Below are 14076 nucleotides of genomic sequence, written 5' to 3' on the forward strand. Positions count from 1 at the left end.
ATTAGTTCAGAGAAACTGGACGCTGTGTGCCTTGTCTTATGGACAAAACTCTTTTTTTTTGACACTCCCATTGGGAAAGAAACCCACAAACAGTACCAGAACTTTGTTTTCCTTTTTTTTTCCATAGTGTCAAAAGATTAATACAAGTAAAATGAAAGTCTTACGTAGCAGTCATAGAAACCAAGAAGCATAGAAGCGTTGCAACAAAAGAGGCTCTGTAAAGAAAGTGGCGTAGAAAGATGACAGTCTCAGTTGAAAGTCATGGCAGGCCTCTTTGCAAGATGATTTATGTCCTCATTATGTGTGATGATGAGTAGCTGGTACCTCTGTCACCACAGCTCCTAAAAAAGACTTGGCATGACGTGAAGTGGGTAATGCTTTCCAGTGCTGCCCTGGGTGGCAGGTATGCAGTGGTAGCGCTCAGGTTTTGTTTCCATGGTTGTTTGTAACTGCTGCATTGTGGGGCTGGTCACCTGAAATGAATCAGGGAAGATTATCAGAAGTGAACAAAAGAAACAACCAACCCCTTCAGGCAGAGCTCTATCAAGTTATGTCTTGAAGAGAAATCATAAGGCTATATGTCCATTGTAGTACATATACAAACTACATGGTGTATGTATAGTTTTTAAAATTAACTATGAAGGTGTAAAAAATCACTATAAAACACGTTTAAAGCAATTTTCAAGTAGAATAATATGCAAAAAACCACAGAAAGCTGTTATAAAACACATATTTTACAAAACAAATGTGACTGATCAGGTTAAAAACTAATAAGAAGACCTGATCTGACATATTAGGTACATTCAGGTTTAACTCAGATTTATGTGTAGGTTTGGATATCTAAGTCATGTGCATTTAAAGACAAAACCAAACCCAAACTTGTACGTGCATGATACTTGGACTTTTTGAAAACAGTATTCAAGACCTCCTTCCATTTTGTTTATCATTCTCATGGATGTATATGGAAAATAAGTGCTAGTTTTCAGATGCTTTTAGCTATGGCATTTGGATACCAACAAGGTCACCTACCTTTCTGTGAGAGTTCCCTGAGCTTGCTGAAATCCAGAAATGCCCTTGAGATTCATCTCAGTGGATGTGCTTAAAGAAAAGGCAGACCGTTTTGGCTAGTCTGGTCACAATTCAAAAATGGTTCTTGGAGAAAAAACAAAAAAAATAAAACCAAACCAAACCCCACAGAAAAACCCCCCAAAATGCAAGCAGTGTCTTCATTCAAGATCTGGGTATGTCCCTACTGGTATGTACAACCCAGTATCAGTATTATTTTGCAGTGCGGTTTAACTTCACATGTATGGCACTTGCTTCTAAAATGGCTTTTGATAGTTGGCCTTAATCCAGGTTGTAAATATTTGAAGTTCCTTTATACAGTAACTGATGAAACTTTTGCTGTAATGAGAATATATCTTTATGTTGTCTTTTCCACTGAGATTTCTGGAGTTTTAAAATATGATGTATAAAAATGGTCATACCTTTTGGTCCCCACCTGACCTCTCCAAAGAGTGATTTGTTCCCACAGTGGGCACTCTACTTCAGGAGGACCATACTGTGCTTTAGCTGTTTGAGAGCGTAATTGTGAAGTTTGGGATTCTTTATTTATATCTCTTAGGATTTTTTGTTATGATATGGTCCAGAAGGCAGTGGTACTAGGTAGGGAAGGAATAGTGTGTCTCAATTGTAGACAAATATTTGATATAATTTAGATAGTGTTATAGCTTTGGAAAAGTGTACACGTTCTAGAAAGACAGGAATGCATTTATGAAAAATGAGTAATCTTGCAGCTCCATAGATACTGATTGAATTTTTTCACAAGTTAGGGAAAAGAACTGTAAATACTGTCATCCGGTTACAGTTTTTGTTTTCCCCTCAGTAAATGTTTTTTTATCCTTGCACAGCTAAAGACTGTTCTGATGTCTTTTGTTATGAATTATGAACTTGGTCCATTTGGGATGAGAAAAGACTAAGCTTTTTTCTACTAATAAGTGTGTATTTTTAGTTTTATTCCTATAGACCAGGAAAGGGGAAGCAGCCATCTGCAGCTTTTTTCCTTGTACAACATGTGTTGAATTAGTAGGCCACCACAGAAATTTGAAAAGATCTGTTTGACCCATGACAAGGAGTTGTCCCATATTGCCCTGCAAAAGAAATGAGGGAGTTTTTGACTGAATGTTAATTTTACTGCTTACCACTCACTTTTCATCTTAACAGCCAGAATTCTTTTAGTGACAGGAGAGTACTGTCTCATTGATTGACTGAACTTTCTCAGTTGAGGGGAGTTGAACAGGACATGCTTTGTTAGCACTGATTTGGAAAATAATGGAGATCTTTACCTGTTTTTTGCACTGTCAGATATGCAGGCTTGTAGGTGTCTATTTCAAAAGTAATTTACAGAGGCTGTAGCAATGTTATGCAAATGCATTTTAAGTCATTTTAAACTCAGACTGCCATGGTCTCGTTCTTTCCACTTGCCCTCACTAGCTACCAATACTTGTGCAACCACCATGAGCCAGTTCAAGAGCCTAAGCTGACTGAAAATATGTCTGTATATGGAGTTTTCAGCTGTGTTGGCTCCCGGACCAGCTCACCAGAGAATTGCATGGATGCCAATATATATAAAAGGCTTATCTAATTCAGGAACTCCAGCGGGGAACTGACATGTCTGAAGATTTGTGGAACTCTCCCTGTTTTGGTGCAGTGCTATTTCATCTCTGTCCTGATATCTCTATTTTCTGGACAGAACAAGTATGTTCTTGTAGCTGCAGCCTGAGACAGTAAAAATCCTTAATGAATTAGGAAAAACACTCCTCAGAATTTGTTGCTTTCCTTGGTCTTTCTAGCAAGGGAGAGAATGAAATAAGAGGAAATGTAGCTTTACGAATTGTGTGGTTTACATGCAATATGTATTGGAAGACATCTGGGAATATGAAGGCTATTCAGGTAGACTAAGAAAAAGATAAAACTGAAAAGCAGCTGAAATCCATATTTTACTACAAAATCCTGCATGGAAGAAAGATACAATGGTGCTTGTTTTTAGATTAAAACGTTTTATGCTAATAATTTGACGGGTTCAATAGCATTTCAATTAAGACTTTCAATTTGTTATTCCAAACTGACCATAAGATGTACCATGCATTTCCTTGTTTGATTGGTGTTTTGATACTTCAAGAAAATTGATGTACAAGTCAATATCCTGCATTCCTGTAAAGACACTGTTTTTTAGGGACATATTCAAAGTGATCAATGTTATGTAGCACAGATAAGTTTTGCTTCTATGGCAAGCTGTTCATAAACTTGTTGCTTAATGATTGCTTCACAGAATTTAAGACGACATTGTTATTAAATCTCACTTACTGGCTAACTCTATTAAAAACCAAAAGCAAACTCTTGCAGTGTTTGTTGTTTAGTCAGTATCGTGGGCCAAAAGAAGCTACAGTATGACTTGAGACTTCTTTGTGCCTCAAAATTTATGTGAGCTTATTAATGAAGGACAATCACTAATAATAAATTTGTGCTGCATGTACAGCACAGCAGTTCATCTCCTCTGACAACGTGACTATGAATAATTTATAGATGTAGTTATCCTGAAATTTGTAGGGGTCATTAGCATTTTAATGAAAAAGATACAGCTGTTGTACTAAATCTTCACTTTTTTTTTTCTCCCTCAGTTAAGAATTTCGATCTGTACTTGGAAAGCAGCTGACAGCGTGTGGTAATGTGCTGACTGGCACTATGGGCAGACGGTACCCAGGGGCTCACTATCGGCCAAGCAGCTCATGTATGTATGCAGTTGGTCTAATTTATTTGTTGCTTTATTACGTTTAAAGGCTGCTAAGCCTATAAGTTTTGAAATAGTATTTATAAAGAATGCTGACGTATTCTAATCAATGCCAGCCTTCCTGTGTGTGTACCCAAATGGTAAGTATATTGATCTATGTTTAAACTGCAGAGGTGTTTTCTAGAACTTTAGAAAGCAGCTTGCCCTGTGACTTGACCAAATCTACTGCAGTGTGCTGTGTTCTGTGCTGTGTTTTGTGTTCAAGTTCTCCAGCTTCATTTATTATAGGGTTCCAAAGTTAGCTGCTATTCTTCTTCACTTCCATTCCGGGTTTTCAGTACCAGATACCTTCAAATTAACAAGCTACTTGAGTTCATCCTAAAATGTCACTGTGTGCTATAGCTTCACTTGCTTACGCACTGCAACTAACATCTCCAGTTCAGATTATTTATATGCTTGAGTTCAATATTACTCACGTTGTTTTTTCCTCTGAATTGTATCCTATTGTATTATATTATATCAACTCTTACTGAAGGTTGTCTTCTGTAAAAGTGCAAAGGCAGCTCCTAAAATTTATCACCTCGCTCCTTCTATCAGCCACCGTAGTGCAGTGGTTTCACAGTGCAGACTGTGGGAAATGAGCTGATGTGACATTGCTGGAGAGCTGTGTGGGGTAGTGCACCACCTCCAAAAGGCTGCTGCTGGTCCTCGTGCACTTTCAGTTGATCCCTCAGACTGCTGAGGTGAAGTTGTAGTAGACCAACTTCAGTATTCACTCTTCCTTCTGCTGTAGCAAAGAATATGATCCCACATGGCTTTTCTTGGTGTCAAAGCCGGCTTGGTAAGCTCTCACTTCTGTATTTTTCTTTCTGTTCCTTAAAAAACTTCTTTGAAACCCTTGATCACTTCAGGCATCCAGCTCCGCACATACTTGTGTTGGCTGATGCAAGGAGGAAACTGCAGTGAGAATTTACAGCTGTGGCAGACAGGGACTTCTATAGTGGCTTTGCCATTGGACATGAGAAGCTGCATGGTGAGATCCTGTATTCAGAACTTGACTTTGTGGGTTTTTTCTAACCACAAGGCTAAATCCTAGGAAGTACTAAGGCATGGTTATTCTCTGCTGCACACTAGTCATAGATGTCATGAAGGTATGTTAAAATGGTGTATTAAAGCCAACTTAGATACTATGTTTCCAAGGAGTTTTTTGAGGGATATTCTCTGTACTAGAATGGAGGAAATAAATGGTTGTTACAGTTTTGACAGGACTTTGATGGTCAAATACTAGAGTACTGAGTTGGACTGATCTGTTGGAATCACTTGACATTAAATCTAGACACTGGCCTTCCAACATTTCCGCTCAGCATATGGCTGGATATGATATTCACATCCCATGCCTAGGCTTGAAGCTCAGAGCTTTAAAATTATCTATTGTAGAAGTATCTAATCAAATCCATTCCTGCTTAGAGAGAACAAGTAACGAGCATTAGATTCTTACCAGAAGAGCCTAAAATGTTTTTCCTGTAGTCTAGTTGAACAGTTGCAGAAAGTGAAGAAGTGGAATCGTTTACCTGGGGAAACCCTGGGGCTCCTATCATCTGCCAGGGCCAAAACTTGCATCAGAATGAACTGGCACCAGAATTCCTTCAGTTTGAGAATAGAGATATCAAAATACCTACTTCATGATTACTTTATGCTTCTATTAAGATAAGTTTTCCCTTTCCTTAAGCTGTCAGGGTTTTTAAGCCAGGAAACTTTCTTTGGTTTTTGCTTTTGTTACGGTATGATTTGTGCAGCTTCCTAACATAGCATAGGTGTTTTGGACATCCAACAGTAATGGTATTGAAATTGGCCAGTATTTGGGAAATGTGGATCATAATGAAATCTCTGAAAGCAGATTAGATCTTGATGAAAGTGCTGGTAAAATACATGATTTTACTTTTGTTTTCTTTGCATAAATAGTGAGTAATTGCACCATCTCAGCTATTGTATTACACATTCACAGTTGTTGCAGTCTTAATGTAAATCAAGGACTTGGTGCAGCCTTATGCTTTAGTCCCTAACTTTATCTTCTGTCTGTACATATGCATATTCCTAAATAAATGTGAAGGGGAGAATTAGGTCTGTGTGGAGTATAGCAGTTGTATTGTTTTCTTTGGTGGTAAGCTAATATTTCATCCATTTATAGCATTGACTGTTTTGTTGAATTATTTCATAGATTTAATTAATATAATAGTGTGTAGTCTTAGGAAAATAGCAAGAGGTTTTTTAATCGAGGAAACACATAACAGTTTAAATAGAAAATGGTTTATTTGAAGCCCAGTGCTAGGAAATATATTTCCTATACACTTACGGAAGGTTATGAAATAGGGAGGTGTGGAAAGCTGTGAATTTAATGGGTGCCTACTAGTTTAGACTTTTAAAAAATGTAATTAAAGAGCAGTGGTCTCCCTTGATTACTGTCAACAAGCAAAGCAGTCTTGGGTGTATCCCTGACTCTGTATAACACCGCTTGTCCTGACTTAACACTCCCTTGTGTGCTATTCTGTTGGTTTTTCTTTTGTTTTCTGTATTTTTCTTGTGAAAAAATAAAGACTAAGGATGTACAGTCTCCAGCTACTGAGAAGCTAGGTTTTGTAAACAGACTTCTTTCATTAATTTCTCCCAAACTTCATTTTTATTTATGTTTTTCTAATATTTGCTCACAAACCACACTTTTCTGAATTGACTGCAGCAGCTCTTGTGAAAACGTGGTTCTGTTTGTGTTGTTTAGGTAGCTTCAAATTTTCTTTCATACTAAAATATGAGTAAAAGGTTTTGTATGTCTGGAAAAAAACCTTTTTTTTCCCAGGATTTGTCCATGCATATATTGTCCACAGCATAACAACAACAAAAATAATAATAACAAAGCACAGAGTTTTGTGAGAGTGCTTTAAGAAAAAAAGCCCATTTTTCAGAGGACACTGGAAGTGAGATAGTGCAGGAGTATGTGGGTGGTAATTTTCAGCGCTTGCTAACTTTGGGACTGTGCCAGGGTGGATGTGCAGTCCTGGCGTAGCACGTCAGCATCCTCTGGGAGGACAGGACCCACTTGAACATGGAACTTTAAGACCAGTCCTTGCTGCCACAGACTGGGGGCAGACCTGACTGAAGTTTTATTTCATAAACTTCTCTTGGAGGGTGACTTTTTTGTCCCAGGCAAACTTTTTTTGGGAAATACCGTTTTTCTGAAGTGTTCATAAATCAAGAATGATGATGAAAGGAAACATCCCTCGTGAAATGGCACTTCCTTGGACTGCAGATGGGAGAGGTTTGAGTCTTGACTCTTCATGATCATCTCCCATGCTTAAGCTGCTTTTATAAATAATTCAGAATGCTTGAGGGCAGAGAGAGAAGGGTTGATTTTATTATTTTGGAGTTTGATTTCCCTCCAGGAACTCAAATTCCTGCTCTGCCTCTGTCTCTTCAGCTTCCCAAGGAGTGCCCAACTGTGCCCTTCTTTGGACTGGGGCAGGCCCTTGCTGCTGGGCTTGCAAGGGGGCTGTTGTTTCATGAAACTGCTGGAAATTCTTCGCTTCATTGCAGTGAAGTAAGGAAACAAATGTGAGAATGATGACATTGTAAATAACAGCAAACCACTGAAAGAAACCCAAAATTCCAGTCTTGCAGCCAGCGCTGGTAATTATGTTGCTAACATTAGCCCAAGATGAGGTGATGTGAAAGTGTACCCTGGTGTGGTTCTGTGGGCTTGGAGCCTCTTCTAGAGTAACAGGGAACTCACCCAAAGAGGCACCCTAACCCCAGGGAGGAGTGTATCTGCCATGCAATTCATGGTAGAAGCATCCCAGTAAAATTCTATGTCTGCAGTATCCTGCCCTGTATCTCCTGACCTTTGCTTTCCAGAGAAAGACATCTTGGTATAAATGAGACTCAAACTTTAGCACTGCTCAGACCATACTCTGCAGGGACAGTTTTCTGTAAAGTTGCTTTTAAAGCTCCACATAATGGCTGTGGAAAAGGCAGGAATACAGATGACTGATGGAGTGAAAATTGCCAAAGTACCCAGTGACACACACGTTGCTCTCCCCATTAAAGCCTCTCTGGTGTGGTTTTCTGCCTTTCCTAGGAAGCTGTGTGGAGACTGGCACAAGAACTTCATCAGCCTCTTGGGTGATCCTGGTGAAGCCCCAAAGCACGTACTGGTGTCCGCAGATAGGAGCTGACTCGGAGCCTGCAGATAAAAAGCTTTCTTTAAAGACTGTGCAGTACTCCAAATGCATATTGTCCCTTCTGTGTTTATTTCTTAGCATAGTTAAATAGTATCCCTATCCCAGAGCTCTGACAGGTCCATTTCTTCTTCTTCAGGGTGGAATCAGAGGTGGAAGCTGAAGGTGTTACAATCCAGTTACTAAAATTATTAGAGAGATGCCTCTGCTTGAATTAAGGTGCAAATGAGACCATATGCCGAAGCAACAGTATGGATTTTTTTAACAGTTAATGACAAGTTCAAGGAAGGAGAGAGAGATAGGGGAAAGGGGAGGGAGGGAGAAAGAGAGTGACAGAGAAACAGATTAAGTAGAAAAAAGATATCACTACTCTGTAGATTCCAATGACATCCCGTTGGTCCTCTTCTTTTGAACTTCTCAGTGGTTGCAGACTGTATCTATCAAGTGGTGGAGGGAAAGAGTCGACAAAACTCTCGTTTCATGGGGTTTATATTGTGCAGAGGCTGGGTGGAAATGTCCCCTGTACCTCTCCTGGATGATGTAATACTGGATCATGGGACATTTCATGAGTGAGACATTCTAAGATGCTGCAGCTGTCAGTGTAGTTGAACCGATCCTGGCCCGTTATGGTCATCATGTAAGGGAGAATGTTGGCATAAGAAAGACTATTCTGTCTCATAGAATTTGCCTCTTATCAGCCTCTTCCCTTACCTGGAAGTCCAGTTTGTAGCTTCAGGTATGCAGGCCCTTCTGGACCTGGGAGGCCACTCTGTGCATCACTAACAAAGCAGTCATCCAAGTGTTTGTGCCGTCAGCACCAGGCTCCTACAGGACCTGGGCAGTTACTGCAGGTATTCGAATGTTAGCAGTTCAATCTCTTACACTTGTGGATACATTCTTCTCCTTTGACCTGGGATAGTTGGACAGCAGTAACCCCTTATCTTATCTCAAGGTCCTTTCCAAGTCCAAATTAGGAGGCATATTCAGGGACGGCTTTGGTAGATGTGCAGCTGTGTCTTTGCAGTTTGTTACAGTGGACAAAAGTCTGTTGGTGATCTTAAAAATGTTTAAGCCCATTAACCATTTCAGTCTCTGACATAAAGTTTCCTTGTAGCTCCACTTGGGGTTGTGTATGTTCATGGGGAACCACCATGATACTGGATTTGAATCATGTGTTTGTCCCCTCTCACAGGAACTCTAGTTCCTTTGGTGTTCAAGTGCCTTGTGAAGATCTATGAGTTAGCAGATAAGAAAGAGAAGTGGAGAATTTTGGCTAGCATGTCAAGAACTCGAGATTCCTTGTTGCAGGCCAGTAATACTAGTAGTTTGTTTTTTCCACTTGTTCAATGTCTTCTACAGCCAAGTTTGCTGTTTGTTGAAACCGAATCTACTTTTAGCCACACTTCAGTGTAATTAATATAAATGCCAGTAAGTGCAGTGCTTTTTTGTTATGTGCTCCTTCCACTTTATTATGGATTGATTTGTTTAGTTTATGGGGACCATAAAGCAAATATGATACTTCGATTTCATTTACAAGCATGTGGTTTTGTTTTATATATGGGCACTATGGATAGAGGTTTCTCAGCATAGTACAACAACCTTCTCAAGGAGCTGCATCAGGCCAGGATTAAAGTTATTTCCGTATTCTAGTACCATAATGACATTGGGAGAGTTACTGTAGGGTATGGCTGTTTTAGTCATCTTTATGGTGTTCTGTCAACCTAAGCAGTACTGTAAGACTTGGTTTATAAACTATTTGTATGTTTTGAAATACTTCTGATTTGTCCACTGAAGTTTGGTTGAAGACAATAAAAGCTACAAAAAGTAGTTTTGCAGGCACTTTTCAGACTTGCTGAAATGTATGTCTTTGTGTAATGAGTCTTATTTTAGTGCAGCTTTTGATGAAAAAACAGACTAGAAATGTCAAGACCTTTTTTGGTTTGATGTAGTCTGTGCTCTGTTCCATTACTGGAAGCAAGGGATATGTGGGTAGGACATGTGAGTCCAATTTTAAGACAGTTTTAGGAGATGTAGTTAAAAGTATACAGATGTAATAACCTTACCTAGGTGAGATACAGAATGTTTTTAAAGTATGTGGAACACAAGCAATCTTGTCAACATGCAAAATCTTAATTTGCTCTCCTTGAGAGCTGGGATAGTCTCATTATGCAATTCACTCTACTACTCTTGCGTGTAACTGAGACTTGGACTTTTTATTTTTGTTCACTGGTCTCAGCTTACTGGTAGCACTTTGAAATTACTTACAAACACTTAGGAATCAATTACGTTAGAGGTTCTCTTTGTATTGATACTTTTGATAGACATATATTTTTTTTCTTTGTTTCTTTCCATATAGAATTGTAGAGACTTTACTGGAAGATTATTCTCCATTTTTTTCATTTTCAGATTTTCATCTCTAGAGCCCAATTTTATAGTAAGTGCAACTTTACAGTAAAGAAAAAAAAATTTTGGTGTGGGATGCTAATACGTTTTAAGATCTTAATTATGAGGCAGTGATAAAAGGTGGCTCAAAACTATTGCTACCAGTCTGAGTAATCTGAGGGGAAAAACATTTCTAGATAACCTTGATTGATAAAAGCTTAATGTCTAACTAGCCACAAATTTATAACATGTAGTTCAGAGGACAGATGAAGTTGTAGCAGGTGAAATCATGATGCCAGGCCATCAGAAGTTTGAAATAAATTAGTTTAAAAAGAGGAACGGAAGTGTCTGCATTTATGTGCATGCAGTTAGTTGTTCTTGGAGAAGCACATTGTTCTCAGGAGTATGCAGTGTTGTTTCTAGGCTTTGCAGGAACAGTGAGTGTTTGCAAGCTGCAAATAGGGGGGCAGGCAAGATGTGTGGGAGGTAGTTATCTGATTAATTTTTGTGTGGGTGTGTCCAGCATGGGACCCGTGCTGGAATTTAATTTACCATTGCATCTGACAGTGGTTCAGTTAACATTCTTGCTCCTTCTGTTAATAATGCTGTGACCTATGCTTAATGTCTTTCCTACTTTTGTTACCTGTGTCTCCTGATCAAAGACCTTGGGATTGGGCTGGTGCCGCTACAAACAACTGGAAAGCTGGTGCAGGACCCTGTGGGTTTCCTTAACCCTGTTGCTGAATTGATCATCTTTTGATGATCAGAGTGGTTCTGGTTCCTGATTTACAAGCTGACAAATGATCAAAGTTAAATTTATGTAGGGCTGAAAAATCCCTGGTCTGAAATCAGTCTGAGTCAGTCTAAGTCATTTTGTGTGCCAAGTCTGGCCTTTGGTTTCTCTCTAACACTCCATTAAGTATATGGTTAGGCTGCCTGGCCTACAAAACATTTTGGCTACCATTTTTTTTCTTGAGACAGCTTATCCTAACCTTCTGTTTTGTATGACATTATGCTTGATTTTGGTAATTCTGATCAGGCTTGATTACACATTGTTTATCTTCTGACTTGGTAAGTTATTTTTGGATGGCATTTGAGATTGAAGTGGTAGGATGTAGAAGACCAAGTCCTTCTTGCTTTATTGGTCATCTCAGTTGCAGGAATTTAAGTTACAGTTTCTGAGTTTGTCTGTCTGTTTAAGAGAGAATGAAGTTTATGCTTGTGCCCTGTACTAGCATGTGCATTTAAAGTAGTTTTGTTTGTAAATTAGCGAATAAGTCTGAGTTGTGATCTTTATTGTAGAGATTGAGTAATTTATATATCAATTAAAAAAAGGAAACGTTAAGGCTCAGGAGTTTCATTTGCACGACAGGATTAGAAAAATTATAGACGTTTACTTAGAAATCTTGCTGTGAACATATAGATCCAATGACAGAAGGTCTTATTATCTGTGCTCACAAGTATCCAGTAGATAAAATGCACTCCATCTTCTTGCTGTGACAACACTGGTTTTGCCTGCCAGACTGTTTTATTCTACACACGAGGGAAAATCTAACTAAAGGGAGAAAATTGAATTTGGAAAAGACTTAATACGCCATCTTGTTTTTTCCCTTGCTAAATGTGGGATTAGTCGTAATTGCATGTCATGGTTATGCCTTATATAAATGAAAGAATTGCTCTTTATTTCTTAAAGTGATTACTTGATTTAAGAATACTCTAGTAGCATAAGATGACCCAGGCCATCTGCAATATAGAGTTTCAGTCTGATAGTCAAATATACACTGATTATTTAGATGTGTCTGTCTTAAAATTATAAGCACAGGACCAGTGGATTTAGCCTGTTTCTTTTTGTCATTATTGGTTTTATTTTTTTATTGTTTGTCTTCTTCCTTTGTATCTCTTAGAATCTGATTCTGAGAGGCATCTGTCTCTGAATTTTTGCTGGATGAGGAATTTGACTGGCTTTGTGGGAAGGAAAAACATGGCAAATGGGAAGGCATATTCCGCTTGGGTGCTAGAACTCATTGCAGAATCTGAAAGTTTTTTCCTTCAATAACACCATATAAAGACAGATCAGCATTATGGATTTCTGTCAATAAGAGCATCACTAGAACAGAAACAGCACTGCTGCTAGGCTGTTGCAGTTGGTTGGCAGCATGATTAGCTCTAAAAGGAGAAATGTCATTATTGTGGCAGCAGGGGCTGGCAGGGTGCCTCTTGGGAATGGAAGAGCTAGGACAGAAGCTGATTACCAGATGGTGATTTCAGTAGGACTAGGTGAAGCAGGAAATAGCCAGAAATGGGAGAAGCTGCATTTAGCAAGCAGGTTGAAGTGAGGATTTTATTCTGATGTGAGGACAGATCCAGGGTGGAGTAGAGAGAGCAGCAGTGATTCCCTGATTAGGCAGGGGCATCATATTAGATGATCTGGAGAGGTCCTTCCCATCCTCAACACTCTGAGGTTTGTGTGGAGAAGCTTGCAGATAGATTTGCGAGCACGTGTGCAAGGTGCTTGCAGTCCTGCTCCTTCCCTGTTCTTGATTTCCCCGAACTGCTCTGCCCACCATCGTAATTTGCTTTCATGGCTTTGCTGAACTTTCTGGTTTCCAAGCTCAGTCCAACAGAGATGTCCAGAGGGAGCAGCAAGAAGAAAATCAGTGGCTGTAGGCACATTATCAGTTGCTCTGATCTACTACAGCCCCTCATTTGAGTATTTTCCTTCCTTTTTCCTTATGAAAGTGTTAGATGTCACCTGGAATTTGTGTAGATATCTAGGTAAGAAGGAGCACGATGGCACTTGACACTAAGAAAGCTTCTAATCTTGATTCTGATTTCAGCTACAATAATGTAAATCTAGACTTTCTCAGAATGCTTTTGGCTGACATCTGTTTAACTATTACCGTTTAGCTGGTCGTAGTTTAAGAATGAATGTTTTAACGTAGGAATTCATCCTTTGAAGTGAAGGGAGTTAGCTAGTGTTGAGCATTAATCCTTGTATAATGAAGGCATTCTCTCCAGCTGCTTTAGGCTTTAACTAGAGCCAAAGCGTATAAGACCTGAGGCTGTAACTTCAAGGCACGAATTTGTCATTAAATGTTTTGTACTCAACAGATACCCTTGCAGAAAGAAAATCTCCTTTATGAAAAAGTTTCTGTTATTTCTTTCCTACATTTCCTAGATGCAGTGGCAAAAATATTCATAAGTGCATAGAAATACCTTATTTCCCACTCTATGTGTCATTCATACCCAAAACAGAGACTTTAAGGCAAAATGTTTACTTATAAGAAGATGACCAGGAAAGGTCCCATACAGGAACTTACTGCTTAGCTTTCTTTTTATGATTCCCTCCTGTGGGATCAACCCTGCAGACTATGCTTCTTAGGTTCATATGCTAGATCTCATTCTGCAGATTTTCATGTGAACTTCCCTTATTGCTTTGTTTACTTTTACCAATGCTGCTGTGGTTTCCTGAGTAAGCTGTAGCTGGGTAATTGGGAAAAACCTCATATTTTCTAATGTATTGAAGTTTTTGCTACAGTATGTTGATTAAAACTGGAGAATAGTTTTGAACTTGTTCTCCAAGTAAAGTGTACATTAACAAAAATATAATAGTTATTTTTAATTACATGTTCTTGTTGCTGTAGACTAGCCTCTCCCACACTTTTAATGACTGTCAAA

The 14076-nt window shown here is 38.9% G+C and overlaps 1 protein-coding gene across 11 annotated transcripts in view; it reads left to right on the top strand.

Annotated features, from left to right (window-relative positions):
- The window catches only part of APBB2 (amyloid beta precursor protein binding family B member 2), a 182356-nt gene that overhangs the window by 66670 nt on the left and 101610 nt on the right, over positions 1–14076 (top strand). For 10 of the 11 annotated variants that reach the window (XM_017824818.1, XM_017825378.1, XM_017825610.1 and 7 more), the window contains exon 3: positions 3681–3790. In XM_017824818.1, coding sequence (XP_017680307.1) covers positions 3745–3790 — 46 coding nt within the window. In that variant the 5' untranslated portion in view covers positions 3681–3744. Of the gene's footprint in view, positions 1–3680; positions 3791–4553; positions 4632–14076 lie in introns of those variants that run through there. The other variant, XM_017825218.1, reaches the window with a different exon arrangement.

This window comes from Lepidothrix coronata, unplaced genomic scaffold, assembly GCF_001604755.1.
Source record: "Lepidothrix coronata isolate B3197 unplaced genomic scaffold, Lepidothrix_coronata-1.0 Scaffold0, whole genome shotgun sequence".
Lineage (NCBI taxonomy): Eukaryota > Metazoa > Chordata > Aves > Passeriformes > Pipridae > Lepidothrix > Lepidothrix coronata.